General features: G+C 48.6%; 6 protein-coding genes across 6 annotated transcripts; 4 read left to right on the top strand and 2 right to left on the bottom strand.

The window, feature by feature from the left end:
• Positions 1-380: 380 nt before the first annotated feature.
• Positions 381-2,175, top strand: N7466_000949 (Zn(II)2Cys6 transcription factor; the record flags this gene model as incomplete). Its single annotated transcript, XM_057160347.1, has 2 exons — positions 381-1,190; positions 1,252-2,175. The coding sequence occupies 2 exons, from the start codon at positions 381-383 to the stop codon at positions 2,173-2,175; spliced, it is 1,734 nt and encodes a 577-aa protein (XP_057026595.1).
• Positions 2,176-2,702: 527 nt separating this feature from the next.
• N7466_000948 (F-box protein) lies at positions 2,703-4,397 on the top strand (the record flags this gene model as incomplete). Its single annotated transcript, XM_057160346.1, has 1 exon — positions 2,703-4,397. The coding sequence occupies one exon, from the start codon at positions 2,703-2,705 to the stop codon at positions 4,395-4,397; it is 1,695 nt and encodes a 564-aa protein (XP_057026594.1).
• A 1,316-nt stretch (positions 4,398-5,713) lies between these two features.
• Positions 5,714-7,857, top strand: N7466_000947 (putative amino acid permease; the record flags this gene model as incomplete). The annotated part of the gene is made up of 9 exons (XM_057160345.1): positions 5,714-5,815; positions 5,885-5,905; positions 5,986-6,034; positions 6,103-6,404; positions 6,456-6,576; positions 6,632-6,975; positions 7,034-7,156; positions 7,214-7,616; positions 7,676-7,857. The coding sequence occupies 9 exons, from the start codon at positions 5,714-5,716 to the stop codon at positions 7,855-7,857; spliced, it is 1,647 nt and encodes a 548-aa protein (XP_057026593.1).
• Positions 7,858-8,439: 582 nt separating this feature from the next.
• N7466_000946 (SDR family oxidoreductase) lies at positions 8,440-9,647 on the top strand (the record flags this gene model as incomplete). Its single annotated transcript, XM_057160344.1, has 4 exons — positions 8,440-8,659; positions 8,761-9,008; positions 9,094-9,297; positions 9,381-9,647. Coding segments are annotated over 4 exons (939 nt in total), but the record flags the coding sequence as incomplete, so codon positions are not given.
• Positions 9,648-9,916: 269 nt separating this feature from the next.
• Positions 9,917-11,085, bottom strand: N7466_000945 (uncharacterized protein; the record flags this gene model as incomplete). The annotated part of the gene is made up of 3 exons (XM_057160343.1): positions 9,917-10,702; positions 10,763-10,917; positions 10,974-11,085. The coding sequence occupies 3 exons, from the start codon at positions 11,083-11,085 to the stop codon at positions 9,917-9,919; spliced, it is 1,053 nt and encodes a 350-aa protein (XP_057026591.1).
• Positions 11,086-11,858: 773 nt separating this feature from the next.
• N7466_000944 (uncharacterized protein) lies at positions 11,859-12,648 on the bottom strand (the record flags this gene model as incomplete). The annotated part of the gene is made up of 2 exons (XM_057160342.1): positions 11,859-12,124; positions 12,225-12,648. 2 exons carry the CDS (start codon positions 12,646-12,648, stop codon positions 11,859-11,861), a joined length of 690 nt encoding a protein of 229 aa, XP_057026590.1.
• Between the last annotated feature and the right edge of the window lie 837 nt (positions 12,649-13,485).

The following is a 13,485-nucleotide window of genomic DNA, read 5'->3' as shown; positions in this document are numbered from 1 at the left end:
CAACACACTCGTGATCTGCATTAATTTTACCGCAACGGCCCTTGCCCGTTGACTATGAAACCGGTTCGTGCGGACTGAAGCAGATGATGCCTGCAGTCATTTAATCTGATTTGATCACGAGCTGTAAAAAGGCAAAAGGTCTGAGAGCTAGCGACGTGGCCGAGTGGGGAGAGTTGGAAGTGATCAACCACTAGAGATGATCGACCCCAACACCCACGGCACCAAATCATATTCCTCATCCCTGCGCCCTTGGCGAGGTCGGAGTTTCTTCAGCCTTGTCGCTTCTTTGGCCTTTTCACTACCTCTCTCAAGAATCATGCCTTGAGAAGGGTTTCCTATGTCTTTAACCAACACCGCGCGCTCCCGAGTCGCCCTCCCTGATGGAGATTCGCCCCGTGGGCGCGCCAGTGACGTCCACATCGTCTGAGTCGCCCGAATCCCACCCGCCCCAGCCCGCCCCGCCCCGTAAACGAGTACGCCGCTGGCACCACCGAGGTTTTACAGGCTGTTCGACCTGTCGCCGCCGTCATGTTCGCTGTGACGAGGCCTCTCCGGCCTGCAATAACTGCACGAGGCTGGGACTCGAGTGTGATGGAACGCAGGGGAGAATGACCTTCAAGGTCTACGGCCCCACACAGATCCCGGAGCCACCTCCGCCGAAGGAAACCAAGAAGCGGAAGAAGAAAGCCTCCGACCCAAGCGACTCGATCCCGGGGACGGGAACACTGGTCATAAAGAAAGAGGAGGTGGACAGACCATGGCAGGCTGTAGTGGTCTCCCCGACCACTGTAGCGCAACAACCGCAGGTCACCTTTCGCTTTCACGAACCGGTGCCTGCAAAAACCGTGCCCAAGTGTGTTCAAACCACAGACGATCGCTATCTGGGCCATTTTATCGATCAAGTCTCGACCCTCCTTCTTATTTACGATAATTCCGACAACACCAATCCCTATCGCCAACATTTCCCCGATTTTGCGCGCTCGTCGCCATCTATGGTGGGCGCGATGCAGGCCCTAGGCGCATTGCATTTAGCCAATACCTCTGTCGGACCGCAGCGCATTTCGCATTTTCAGCAGGCAATGAGTAAATATGGGGAAACTGTGCAATTGTTCCGAGCTCGGTATGCTCGACCAAGTCAACAATTAGGAATGACCGATTTCGCAACATGTCTATTGCTGTGTCTTTTTGAGGTTTGTCTATCAATTGGAGAGTGGGGGAAAGTGTATGATCATTTGTTGACAAATTTTGTAGATGATGGATTCTCAAAACTACAACTGGGCTGTGCATCTCAAGGGTGCCCGTGAGATCTATAACCTTCTCTTCTACCCCCATACTGGCGGAACCTCTACTCGCGAGGTGCAGAGAGTCGCCGAATGCAATCACCCCCTTCGATCATTTCTTGTCTCCTTATTGTCATACCTCGATGTGGCAGGTGCATGTGCCACCCCCGGTGGCACTGTTGTCGAAGGGAACTATTGGAAGACCCTCGGCGGCGGGTGGGAGTACAATCTGGGGACACCTAGTCTATCATCACCTACAATGCCCGACAACCCGCGCCTGATAGAACTGCGACACGCATGGTCAGGAATGATGGAAGTCCAGGCGGCGATCAGTACCTTTGCCCGTGACAAGCAGTGGATGCCGCCTACCCAGCAAGACATTGTCTACAAAGACATTTTCAACCGATTAGTGGTGTGGCGAGCTAGTACGCCAATCAGTCTTCAGCTCCTGGGTGACATGGAGCTAGATGATGAAACCCTTGCCCAGTTTCCCTTTCCCGATATGTTAGAGTATGTCGGATGCGTCGAAGCCTATGAGAAAGCGACTTTTTTGCATCTGCACCAGATCGCTGGCGCAGGTCGAATTCGCTGGATTACAGATCGAGCTTACCTGGATATGCTCATCACTCGAATTCTAACCTTGATCCGCAAGTTATCCAAGGGCGTTGGCCAATTAGCCATTCTGTGGCCCCTCTTCATTGCTGGACAAGAAACCCGCAAAGAAGAAGAACAACAATACGTTCGCAAGACCATGGAAGAGTTGAAACGCTTTGGCTTTAAGAATGTCGACAAGGGCCTTGAGCTACTTGAGGGGGTATGGTTCAAACGACGAGCCTTCCCTGAAGGCTGGACTGAGACATTGGATGAAATCCAATCGAACATTCTTCTACCTTAACAAGTCAGCACTGTCGAACAGACAGCCTCCATTCTTACGACTCCGTTGTTTGCATCCCGAGTAAATTTACTCATACCACTCATGAAGAACATACTAGTGACGATAATATAACAAAAGAAAATCTGTTTAATGTTTCATTCCAAGGTTTCGTAGCTAGGTATAAATACACCAGTCCCAAAGTTCAAAGGCAACATTGAATACTGTGTAAGATCCCACCACCCTCCTGTACTTTTAGGCATATATCTCCAAGGCTACCCTTTCCTATTCTAGCCCTAGGGCTGCTGTAGTTGATCCACATGCTCAAGGCAGCCGCCGGTAATCGGAGATCCGGAGCCAGACGGCACCAGCACTTCCTGTATCGGAATTGTGCATGATTTCCGCCCCTCTGCCAACCTCATTCCAACTTGAGGTTTCATTCAATGTTCAGATCCAACATTGCGTTTGCGTGGATGATCACAACATTCAAGCTTCAAGGTTACTATTGATATATATTATCTATATATTAGTAAGTGGTGCATGACCGCAAGATGTCAATCACAAGCTTGCCTTTAGAGCTATTGACTCATATCTGCGAGTATCTTGAGCCTCAGGATTGGGGCGCGTTCAGGATCACTTGCCGCCAAATACACGACAACACACTGGAGGCATATGCAACCCGATACTTCAAAACAATATCGCTTCTTCTCACCCGTGAAGGTCTTGATCGCCTGGAGCATATTGCAGCCTGCAATGAGACTCTTCGTGGCTCAGTTGAAGAAATTTGGATTATTCCGACCTTGTTGGAAAGCTGGACTCATTTGGACAAGGTAAGGTTTCCATCGGTGGACACAACGGCGCCTTTGGTTAGATGGGGACGCAATCCACCAATAGAAGAACCGGGTGCAATTCAGGCTGAGTTTGAGGCTCTATACTCTGTCTTCGAAGCTACACTGAAAGAACACCGTGCTATTCTCGAATCGGGACTCTTTAGTGCCCTTGAAAAATGCCTACCACGCCTTGAAAACGCCATTACTATTGGCTTACGGTTTTACGCAACAAATTTCCTCCTCGATATAGTAAAGCCCAGTGGCTTCACCTGCCTGGGCTTATGTGAATTGAAGAGCAAGTTTAATTACAACTTGAAAATTCTTCCAATGTTTCCTCAGAGATTCCCATTTATCCCTTACAATTTAGCATTCACACAACTGCTGAATGCTATAATCAAGTCCAGTCACGAGATTCAAGCGCTCCATACATGTGGCCTTTCCCATGGCGGCCATGACTCTTGCGGGATGACGTTGAAATCTTTCCAACTACCAGAGTCACAGTATCACTTACTGCTTCCACTATTAAAGGATCTGACAACTCTACATATGTGCATTCGCCTTAAAGATCACGAACAAGAAACATTCGACGAGAAGACATTCAAACGTCTTCTTAATGTTCTGGTCACAGTTGCACCGACGCTCAAAATCCTGACCTTTGCCCAATGGAGTCCCATAGAGGAATTATCTCCTCTCTACTTTGAGGATGTCTCTCAGAGAATCCAGTTTTCCCGACTAGAGGAACTTCATCTTCATTCCATCGAGGTAACGGTGAATAGCCTGGAAGGATTTCTACGAACGGCAGCCCCAACCTTGAAACGACTGACTCTGGAGTTAGTCAGTTTAGTGGATGGGATAAAATCACCTGAAAAGCCAGATCCAGGACCTCTGACTGAAGACAGTCGTAGTTGGGTCTTTTCATTATCTGCTGAAGTCAAAAATGACATGCAGGGGCTTTGGAAGCGCGTTTTTGAATCATGGGCACATCATCTCAAGCAGGCGCAATACGTCCAACTGTTCAACCTTGGCTACCGGGGAAGATATGTCAAGTTACAAGATCACTTGTATACGAAACGCGGGCAGCCGAATGCACAGCCTTCTCCAAGCTTCAATCCCTCAAGCTTCTATTTTGATGCCGAGAGGGCCACTATACCTTTCCAAGAGTGGATCACGCAGCTTCAGATAGAGATGTGGCATCCACAATTATTTGGAGGTCGCGTACTCCCAGGGACCAGCGGCATCAACGTACGCCAACTAGGCCTAGGAATCAGTAGGCAGGTTCCTGCGGTATGCATCTTCAACCCTCCTCAAAACGTACGATTGGAACCCGAAGAGGAAAACAGGCGAATTATGGCAGAACTCATTGAGTTGAGCAAGAGGCAGAGGCAAATTCGGCTTGAGCAAGAGGCAACGCGGTAATCCGAAGCTCTTTTATAAAGCAGAACAGGGCAGCGGGCTTGTTCCTGTTTAAGACAATCTGCAAACGCCGACGCGCTTATGCGACTCCAAACAACAAGCAGGTGCCAAGCGCGCGGTTGACAGAAGGAAACGACAGCACGTTTCCCTGAGAAGCCCAAGAAGAGATTAGTAGGGTCGTGTCATTTTGTAGAGAGTCCTTGTATTCAGTCGCCTGCCCAGGCGGCGTGTGACAGGTTGCCTTATGTATGAATTTGTTTAAAAAGCCGCCAAGATTTTGGACCGCAAGGAATATTGCTCTTTCTCTTTTTCTGCTTGTACTTACGGTGTATTTATGAAGAGATCTGACAGTTCGCACTTGAGCTGAACATTGCACTTGTGAACTACCCGGTCCTGAAAAACCATAGCTGCGGAAACCCCCCTGACAGTCTCATATATAGAATCCATTGCGTGACTGCTAGTGTAGTTCCAATGTTGGAATATTTGAAGGCTCAAGCCTTAAGTGGGGGCTTGGATTCAACCGGTTTTTGGTGCATTTAACAACCACGAATCAAAATCACCTCGAACCAGTTTTTTCCCCTTTGCAAAGTGTACTTTGCGCCATCTTTCTCTCCACTTTGGTGCGTCTCCACCGAAATCATGGAACCTTTCTCACCTCTTGAACCAAGGGCTGACATTCAGATCCTCTGGTCCCCACCGTTAACTCCATCTGAGTTTCCACTAAACAGGCTAGGCGCGGTCGGAGCCTTAAAATTTTCGAGCAAAAGAAAACATTTGTCCATCTCGCATTCATACGGACTAGACAGCTCCGGGTTCTGAGTCGAATTGCCTCGGAAACCGGATATTTTGGAAGTCCGCTTGGCTCTCTGTATTAATCCCTGGTCCATTTTTTTCTTGGTGACTATTTTCAAGGTCACGTAGGGATCAATTCATATCTTGAAACATAAGCTCTACCACAGGGAAACAAGCTCAGACGCAGGACAACAAGCAAAGACCTGCGAGTGATATCTCCTGAGTCCTGGATCGTCTAGAGCTTTGCCAAGATAGGTTACTGCTGTGGACTCCCTAATCTTCCCGCTCGGTGGGGTTAGCAGTTGTTCCTGACCGGGGACGCGAAACGGAGCTACCATATTACGGAGTATTCGGGGCCGAAAGCCAATTTGGGGAAATTTTCATCTTCCAAGCTCTTCGTGTTGTGCTTGATCTGCAACGCAAGGGTGACCCTGCAAAGACAATATTGTCCTATCTTTCCAATATTCAGCCGCTCGAGTTTTTAAATTTGTAACCTGGGTCATCGGAAAATCCCTTGATCCGCAAATATGGCGCAAGAGGACCTCGTGGTCGACGGTCGCGAAGACCTGCATATCGGTGGTGAGCGCGTTTCTAATGAAAACGAAGCCAAGGATGATGCGGCTTTGCTGGTAGGTGCTTGCAATTGCACATATCTCTCATCCTTTCTTGGAAAATCTGTAAACTAACGTGTATCGCAGCAAACCATGGGCTATAAGCCGGTAGGGATCAAGTCTATCTGATATACAACATTACGGTGTATATAGCGTGATCGGCGACTAATAAAACTGCTTTAAATCAGGTGCTTCACCGAACTTACACGCTCTTTGAGAACTTCTCAACCACTTTCGGTGTGTGCCTAGAATGAAGATCAAGATCGAGAACCCTTTCGCATGAAGTTTGTACTGATGCTTGATAGCTGCGCTTTACTTCGTCGGTGGTGTGCGCGTAACCTACAGTACCGGTATTGCGGCAGGTGGAAACCTGGCCTACTGGACTAGCTACTTGGTCACTTTAGTCTTCACTTTTATCACCGCGTCTGTCATTGCCGAGGTTTGCTCTGCTTCTCCCTCCGCGGGATCTATCTATCTGTGGGCCGCTGAAGCTGGTGGCCCCCGGTATGGTCGTTTGCTAGGATTTATTGTTGCATGGTGGAGTACCACGGCATGGACCACCTTCTGTGCCAGTAACACTCAAGCTGCTGCAAACTACATGCTTGCTGTGCGTTCAAGATGCTTTGACAATCCATAAGCCGGATCTGACATTTTACAGGAACTTACTGTGTTCAACGTCGACTTCCCTCAAGACACCGATAGTGTCAAGTTCCGCGCTGTGCAATGGGTCTGTACTGAGGTTTTCCTTGCCTTGGCTGCTCTCCTGAACTTCATGCCTCGTAAGCTCAACTCACTCCGCAAAGTTCATCATTATCACTGACGCATTTTTATCAGCCCGTTACTTCAGGTATGTCTTCTGGGTGTCATCTGGGTTTGTGATGTTGGACTTCTTCCTCAACCTTATATGGTTGCCCATTGGTGCTGCCAACACTTGGGGCTTCCGGACAACCCACGAGGCTTTCATGACAACTTACAACGGAACCGGTGCCCCCGAGGGCTGGAACTGGTGTCTTTCTTACCTGGCTACGGCCGGTATCCTGATCGGCTTCGATGCCTCTGGTCACGTTGCTGAAGAGACTAAGAACGCCTCGATCACCGCCGCCCGTGGCATTTTCTGGAGTACCGTCGTTAGTGGTATTGGCGGCCTGGCCACCATTATCTTGTTCTTGTTCTGTTCGGTGAGTATAAAGTTTACGATCAGTCAAACCCAGTATTTGCTAATCTTTTTATACATAGCCCACCGCCGACGTTCTCATGGGTTTCGGCTCCCCGCAGCCTTTTGTTCCCTTGTACGCGGTCGTCTTAGGCCAAGGTGGCCACATTTTCATGAACATCGTGTGCATTATCGCACTTTGGCTGGTAAGATCTGCTAATTGCCTGTTATTGTTATTGTTCTCAATTTCTAACGATCCATAGAACACTGCTATCGCTATCATTGCTGCCTCTCGTCTCGTCTTCGCTGTCGCCCGTGATGGTGTCCTCCCTTTCTCGGGATGGGTCTCCAAAATCCACGATGGTCAGCCTCGAAACGCTGTTATCGTAGTCTGGGGTGTTGCAGCTCTTATTTCCTGCACCATCCTGCCTTCGAATGTGGCTTTCACTTCCCTCGTTTCAGCTGCCGGTGTACCCAGTGCTGCTGCCTATGGTCTCATTTGTCTTGGACGCCTCTTCTGTACCCCTGACCGGTTCCCCAAACCACAGTGGAGTCTTGGCCGTTGGAGCAAGCCCTTCCAGTTTATTGGCGTCTTCTGGAACGGCTGGGTTGTGGCTGTTCTTTTCTCACCTTATGAGTGGCCTGTCACGGCGGCTAACTTGAACTGTTTGTATCTCCGGTTCGCTCCATAAATTACTGTACTTTGCAACTAACTTATTTCACAGACGCCCCCATCATCATGGCTTGTGTTACGATCATCGCCTTGGCCTGCTACTTCATCATGCCTGAGAGCGCTTGGCTCCCGAATGAGCGGATCACGCATTTCATCGACTCGAAGGGTGCCACTAACACGGTCGAGGAGGTCGACTCCTCGATCCAGGGCGAGCCAAATGCCGACCGGACGTGATATGACAGATATCCACCCGGTCCACCCTTCTCGTCTATGCCTCCTATCGCTTTCCCGGCTTGTGTTTTTTTTTCTCGCCACGCCGATTGCGGATAAAACTTTCTTGGCTAATCGTCTTAATTGACAACATCGTTGCAGTTTGCCATTTTTTGATCAATTACTGATCATTCTTCAGAATCCATGGGTACCGTGGCTATCTGAGGGCATTGCAGCACGATTGACGGGTGTTCGGGGCTTTGCTTAGGCAAGGCCTCGTTCTGAGACCTTACCGTTAGAACTTGATCTGGATAATACCAGCGAAAGGACATCATCTTGCTAGAATCAGACTGAAATCTCTTGCTTTTACTAGTATTTAGTCAATATATTTTGGATCACTTTTGTTGGACTTGAATTTGCACTCGTAATTGGTAGCTATACATGCATATCGGAATAGCTGGGACCAGAGCAAGAATATTGGTACCAGTTTTACCCCAAGCCTCCAAGGTTGTAGATTTAGCAGATTGAACTACATGTAAGTCCAAATCAGGAATTCTTCACATAAAATAGAGTCAAAACTAGTGATTAACATAACGGCTATATCAGGGCCAGAGAAGCGGGCAATGCGGGGAAACCACGGAATTCACGCCGACTCTATTAACAGCCGAGCCTCCCCCTCACCTGGGCACCTCTGCAGGACACTTTTATTTCAAGTCACATCCAGGTTCCCAAGCATCACTCTACTCATCCCAATACCTCGAAAATAAATCCCACAAAATGACCACCCAAGGCTCAAGACTCCAAGGCAAAGTTGCCATCGTGACTGGTAAGTAGTAGATCCAGCCGTGTACCCGCATTTCTTAAATGCCCGCTTTGCATCTCCCAACATTGATATCCCCGACTAACGTCTTCTCCACTGGCCTAAAGGAGGTGGCTCTGGATTCGGAGCCGCAATTGCCCGTCGCTTCGGCGAAGAAGGCGCAAAGGTCATCGTCGCTGATATCAACACCGAAGGAGGAGAAAAAGTAGCCGCGTTGAACCCCGCAAACCTGATCTTCCAACACGTGGATGTGACACAAGCCGAGAGCTGGACCGCTGTCGTTGAGCTTGCATTCTCCAAGTTCGGGCGATTGGACGTGCTGGTGAATAACGCGGGGACTACGTACCGGAACAAGGTTAGTTTGAGTTGATCAGGTTGAGTCGAGTGGAAATATTTGAGCAATCGAATGGGAGGCTGATTGTGGAACGTTATATCGTTAGCCCACGACTGAAGTCACTGAAGACGAATGGGAACGCGTTTTCAAGGTCAATGTCAAGAGCATCTATCTGGCCGGAACGATCGCCATCCCCCGTTTAATTGAGCAAGGACAGGGAGGCTCGGTGATCAATATCTCGTCTACTGGTGCGAGTCGGCCGCGACCGGGGTTGGTGTGGTATAATGCCTCTAAGGGGGCTGTTACGAATGTGAGTGCGGATTTTTGTCTTTTTTTGCTGTTTTGATTGTTTGGAAAAGCAGTGCTGATTTTCTTTCCGCCCCTTCTGCATAGGCTACTAAGGGTCTTGCAGCGGAGTTTGGTCCGCACAATATTCGAGTGAACAGTGTTGCGCCATTACTTTCTGGGACTGGCCTTTTCTCTATGTTTACTGGTATGGAAGATACTCCTGAGAACAGGGAGAAGTTTATTGGAAATGTGCCCCTGGGTCGTCTTACTGAGGCAGATGACATTGCCAATATGTGTTTGTACCTTGCTAGCGATGAGGGTCGCTTTATCAATGGTACAGAGATGGTTGTTGATGGTGGAAAGTGTATTTGATTGAAGATTGCATCCAGTCGTGGGTAATACCAAGGGATTGTCGTCGCACTTAATGATGGTGCTGGGGCCCTGTAGACACGCTGGGGCGACCAGTTCAACCGCATTCAAATGTTATCAAATAGTATATCAATTACGAAGCTCAAGATGTAACATTGTATTGGTTAAATGGATGAATTATTTCTTTTATTTTATCTTCTCACTTTTGGTTGACCAAGTATGTTCAGAATATGCCAACGTGAGATATACTAGATACGAATTGAGCGTCAGAACTAGTACCGGCGCACCTCCACGGCAGGCTGGTTATCAACCGCCTTCTCAATCTTCTCCAGCACCTCATCAGTGAGCTTGTCGACAAAAGCCAAGGCACGAATGTTCTCGCGCACCTGCTCAGGCCGCGAAGCACCAGTAATCATGGAAGAGATATTCGGGTTCTTCAGAATCCAAGCCAAGGACAGCTGAGCGGTGGTAATACCAAGGTCATCGGCAATGGGCTTGAGAGCAGCCGTTTGCTCCAGCTGTCTAGTCCATGCATCATTTCCAACAGTCTTGCGCAGACCCTGGATATATCCGTCCTCAGACTCCGCAATACGAGAGCCAGCTGGCGGCTCAGAAAGTCCATTGTACTTGCCAGTTAAGACACCACCCTTCAGAGGCGAGAAGGTCGTCAGACCCAGTCCGTGTGCCTCGTACAGCCAGCGGTACTCCTTCTCCACACGCTCGCGCGCAAGAAGGTTGTACTGGGGCTGCTCCACGACAGGACCGACCAGACGCAGCTTATCGGCGACGCGCCAGGCATCGGAAATCTCGCTGGCGGACCACTCTGATGTTCCCCAGTAGAAGGCCTTGCCGGTATCGAGAAGGTAGTTGAAGGCGCGAACGATCTCCTCCATCGGGGTGTCACGGTCGGGGCGGTGCGCGTAGACAATGTCCACGTATGGCAGATCCAGGCGCTGGAGGGACAAGTTCATGCCCTCGATAATGTGCTTGCGGGAGAGACCATTGTTGTTCAATGGCTTGTTGGGGTTGGCGCTGTTGGCCTTGGCGCCCCAGTAGATCTATATAAGAAATTAGTTAACTGCGCACAGTTTATGGTAGAAGCGAGATTGGGTTCTTACCTTTGTGGAGATAACCAGATCATTTTGCTTCCAGCCGAATTTCTTAATTGCTTCTCCGAGCACAATCTCGGACTGGCCGGCGGAGTAGGTCTCGGCGGTATCAAAGAAGTTGACACCGGCATCGTAGGCGACCTTCACGCAATCAAATGCAGTCTCTTTCCTCATTGTTAGTACATATGCGATTGGGGTGTCATTAAATGGTATTGCGTACCATTTCCGACGTGGCCACCATAAGTGAGCCAGCTGCCAAGGGAGATGACCGAAACCTTAAGACCTGTTCGGCCAAGGTTGCGGTATTGCATTTCAGGAAGAGCGTCAGACATGTTGAAGATATTTGAGAGGTTTTTTGAACGGCAAATTCACAAGTGAGGGGAAATCGGCCACTTAAGTATGTTTTTTTGGGCTTGCGGATAGTGGAGAAGAGCACGGGCTTCAAGGCGGGACTTGACGCCCATTTCCCTCATTGAGACGCCGATACAGAAGAATGTACAAGGAGGCTTAGATTGCTCCACTCGCAGGTTTCGACAGAACTCTGTTTGGTTGTGGATTTTGGCTAATCTCCTCAAGTGCTGCTTTGAAATCGATTCACTAGCTTATTTCGTCATTATCGTCATCAAGGCTGGAGATTGGGTCACTATTTCCCTGGTTAAAGCCGTGTTTTTTAAACAACATCCAATCATCAATTGAGAGACAGTAGTGCAATTAAATTCAGAGTTCCTTCTTCATCACAGCTCTTCTCATGTAAGATTTTAATTTTGACTTATTCAAAGGCCTCATCGGCATCCCGTGGGCCGTGGGGTAATCCAATGTACCGAGTGGGGGGTGGAGTTAAGCGGGGATAACAAGTGACAAGTCCACGGTTACGTGTCGGCTACTACTTTCCCTACAATTGAACATCTGACTCACCAGCCTTCCTTTTACCCAATTTTACTCTCAACTAATGACTCGGGACATAAGGAGAAAAAAATATGATTGAATCTGAAGATTTGTGGAATACAAGATCAAGAAGAATCTTAAGCCAAAAAATCAAATCTGGTCTCGAGTCAAGTTCCTAACCCTGGTGGACTCCGGAGTCCGGACATCGATCCGTACTAAGCTATTCACATCCAATAGCACTAGCACCAGGCTCGTCCGGATAGATAGGTAACTCAGTCGGATCAGCACACTTACAGTATGCCGTCTCACTAGGCACATCTGAACAGATATCCGCCGTCGCTGTAGCGCAGTACTCATCCGTACTAATGGAAGTGGTCATACCAGGCGGGCAAGACTGGTAAGGCATGCAGTAGCTTTCAAATTCAGACGTTCCCTCTCGCATGGTCATACTGTACCATTGATCCGTTGCGCAGGAACAAGAAACAGCTATTTTACAGGTAGAATTGTCAGTCATCAAGCAAACAATTATAAAATCACCCTGAGTCCCCCCCCCCCCCCGTATGAATGAGTGAAGATGAATCCTTACCACTAATCACAGTTGACGTTCCACCAGCAAGAATCCCGTTATAAAGCGTCTTTGTCGTATATGGAATCGCTCCATTCGAGCACTCCGTCGTGATCCACACTGCGTCCAGGGGGAAACAGGTTGATTGCTCCATGCAGTGGTCTGGATGCCAGACTGAAGGGAAGAAACCGTCATCACAGGCGATTGGGGGCTCTGGTTTGTGGCAGTAGGATACAGAGGTTCCCATCGTGCAGTCAGTTGTATGCAAGATCGTTGAGCCATCGGTGCAGCGGAGGCGTGCAGCTGCAGTCACACCTGGAGGACTGGCTTCGGTGACCACGGCGTTGGCTTGTTGGGGCTTATTAGGGAGGCCAGTCTCGCGGGGAGAAGCCATTGCAGTAACACAGAGGGAAAAGAAAGCAAACAGGTTCTGGAAAGACAACATTTCGATCGATTGGAGATGGTTGAGAACGCAAAATACCGGATCTTGGCAAAGGTGGGGGGACTCGAGAAGACGTGTCAGATGAGAGTGTTCAAATGCGATGTACTGATGACTTTTTTCCCTCGAGACTCTCTGTCGTTTTATACCACGTTCTTGTTGACTGTCACTTGTCAGATACCACAAATAAGTTGCCAGCTCACGACAGCTTTTCTAAACATGGCTGGAGAAATCCAACGTCGAAAGCATAGTAGCTGTAGCTCTGCATGACAAGATCATCAATCAGAGACACTGAAGCTACGATACGACGAAGCATCAGACACAACCACATGTAACCCATGAAGCATATATTCAAATTCCTGAGATGGTGTGGTAGACTCAAGTGCTCTTTTACCTTATAATCATAATAAAAATAGCAACAATAATACAATAAATAGAAATTCAAGACTCAGTCATCACCTGGGGAGATCAAAAGTCGTGAACTTTCTACTGTACGAATGGGCTCAGCATTTCACGCATCATCCCTGTTCAATGGTAGGATTTTGATTGATATCTAGGCACAGACACAGAACTATTGGTGGAAGATAAGTTCAAATTGATGATTGTTGTAGCTTGCGCCATCCATGTACTACGCTACTCATATCATTTTCCTACAGATAACGAGGCACGTTGCGACGCTGGATTCCCTGGCTCGTTGCTGTATGATATCAGCACATGGTATGGTATGAGCTATCTGGGTTTTTGTGCTCCAAATTCGAAGCGATGAGATCCATCAGCCATGGAGGGACCTCGGTGGTTGTTCTTGTACTGCGTCGAGTCATTATTGTGTCTCGTCTACCCTTC

Source organism: Penicillium verhagenii, assembly GCF_028828195.1.
Source record: "Penicillium verhagenii strain IBT 33310 chromosome Unknown utg000002l_segment0_segment0, whole genome shotgun sequence".
NCBI classification, from domain to species: domain Eukaryota; kingdom Fungi; phylum Ascomycota; class Eurotiomycetes; order Eurotiales; family Aspergillaceae; genus Penicillium; species Penicillium verhagenii.
This window is presented reverse-complemented; position numbering and strand designations above follow the sequence as displayed.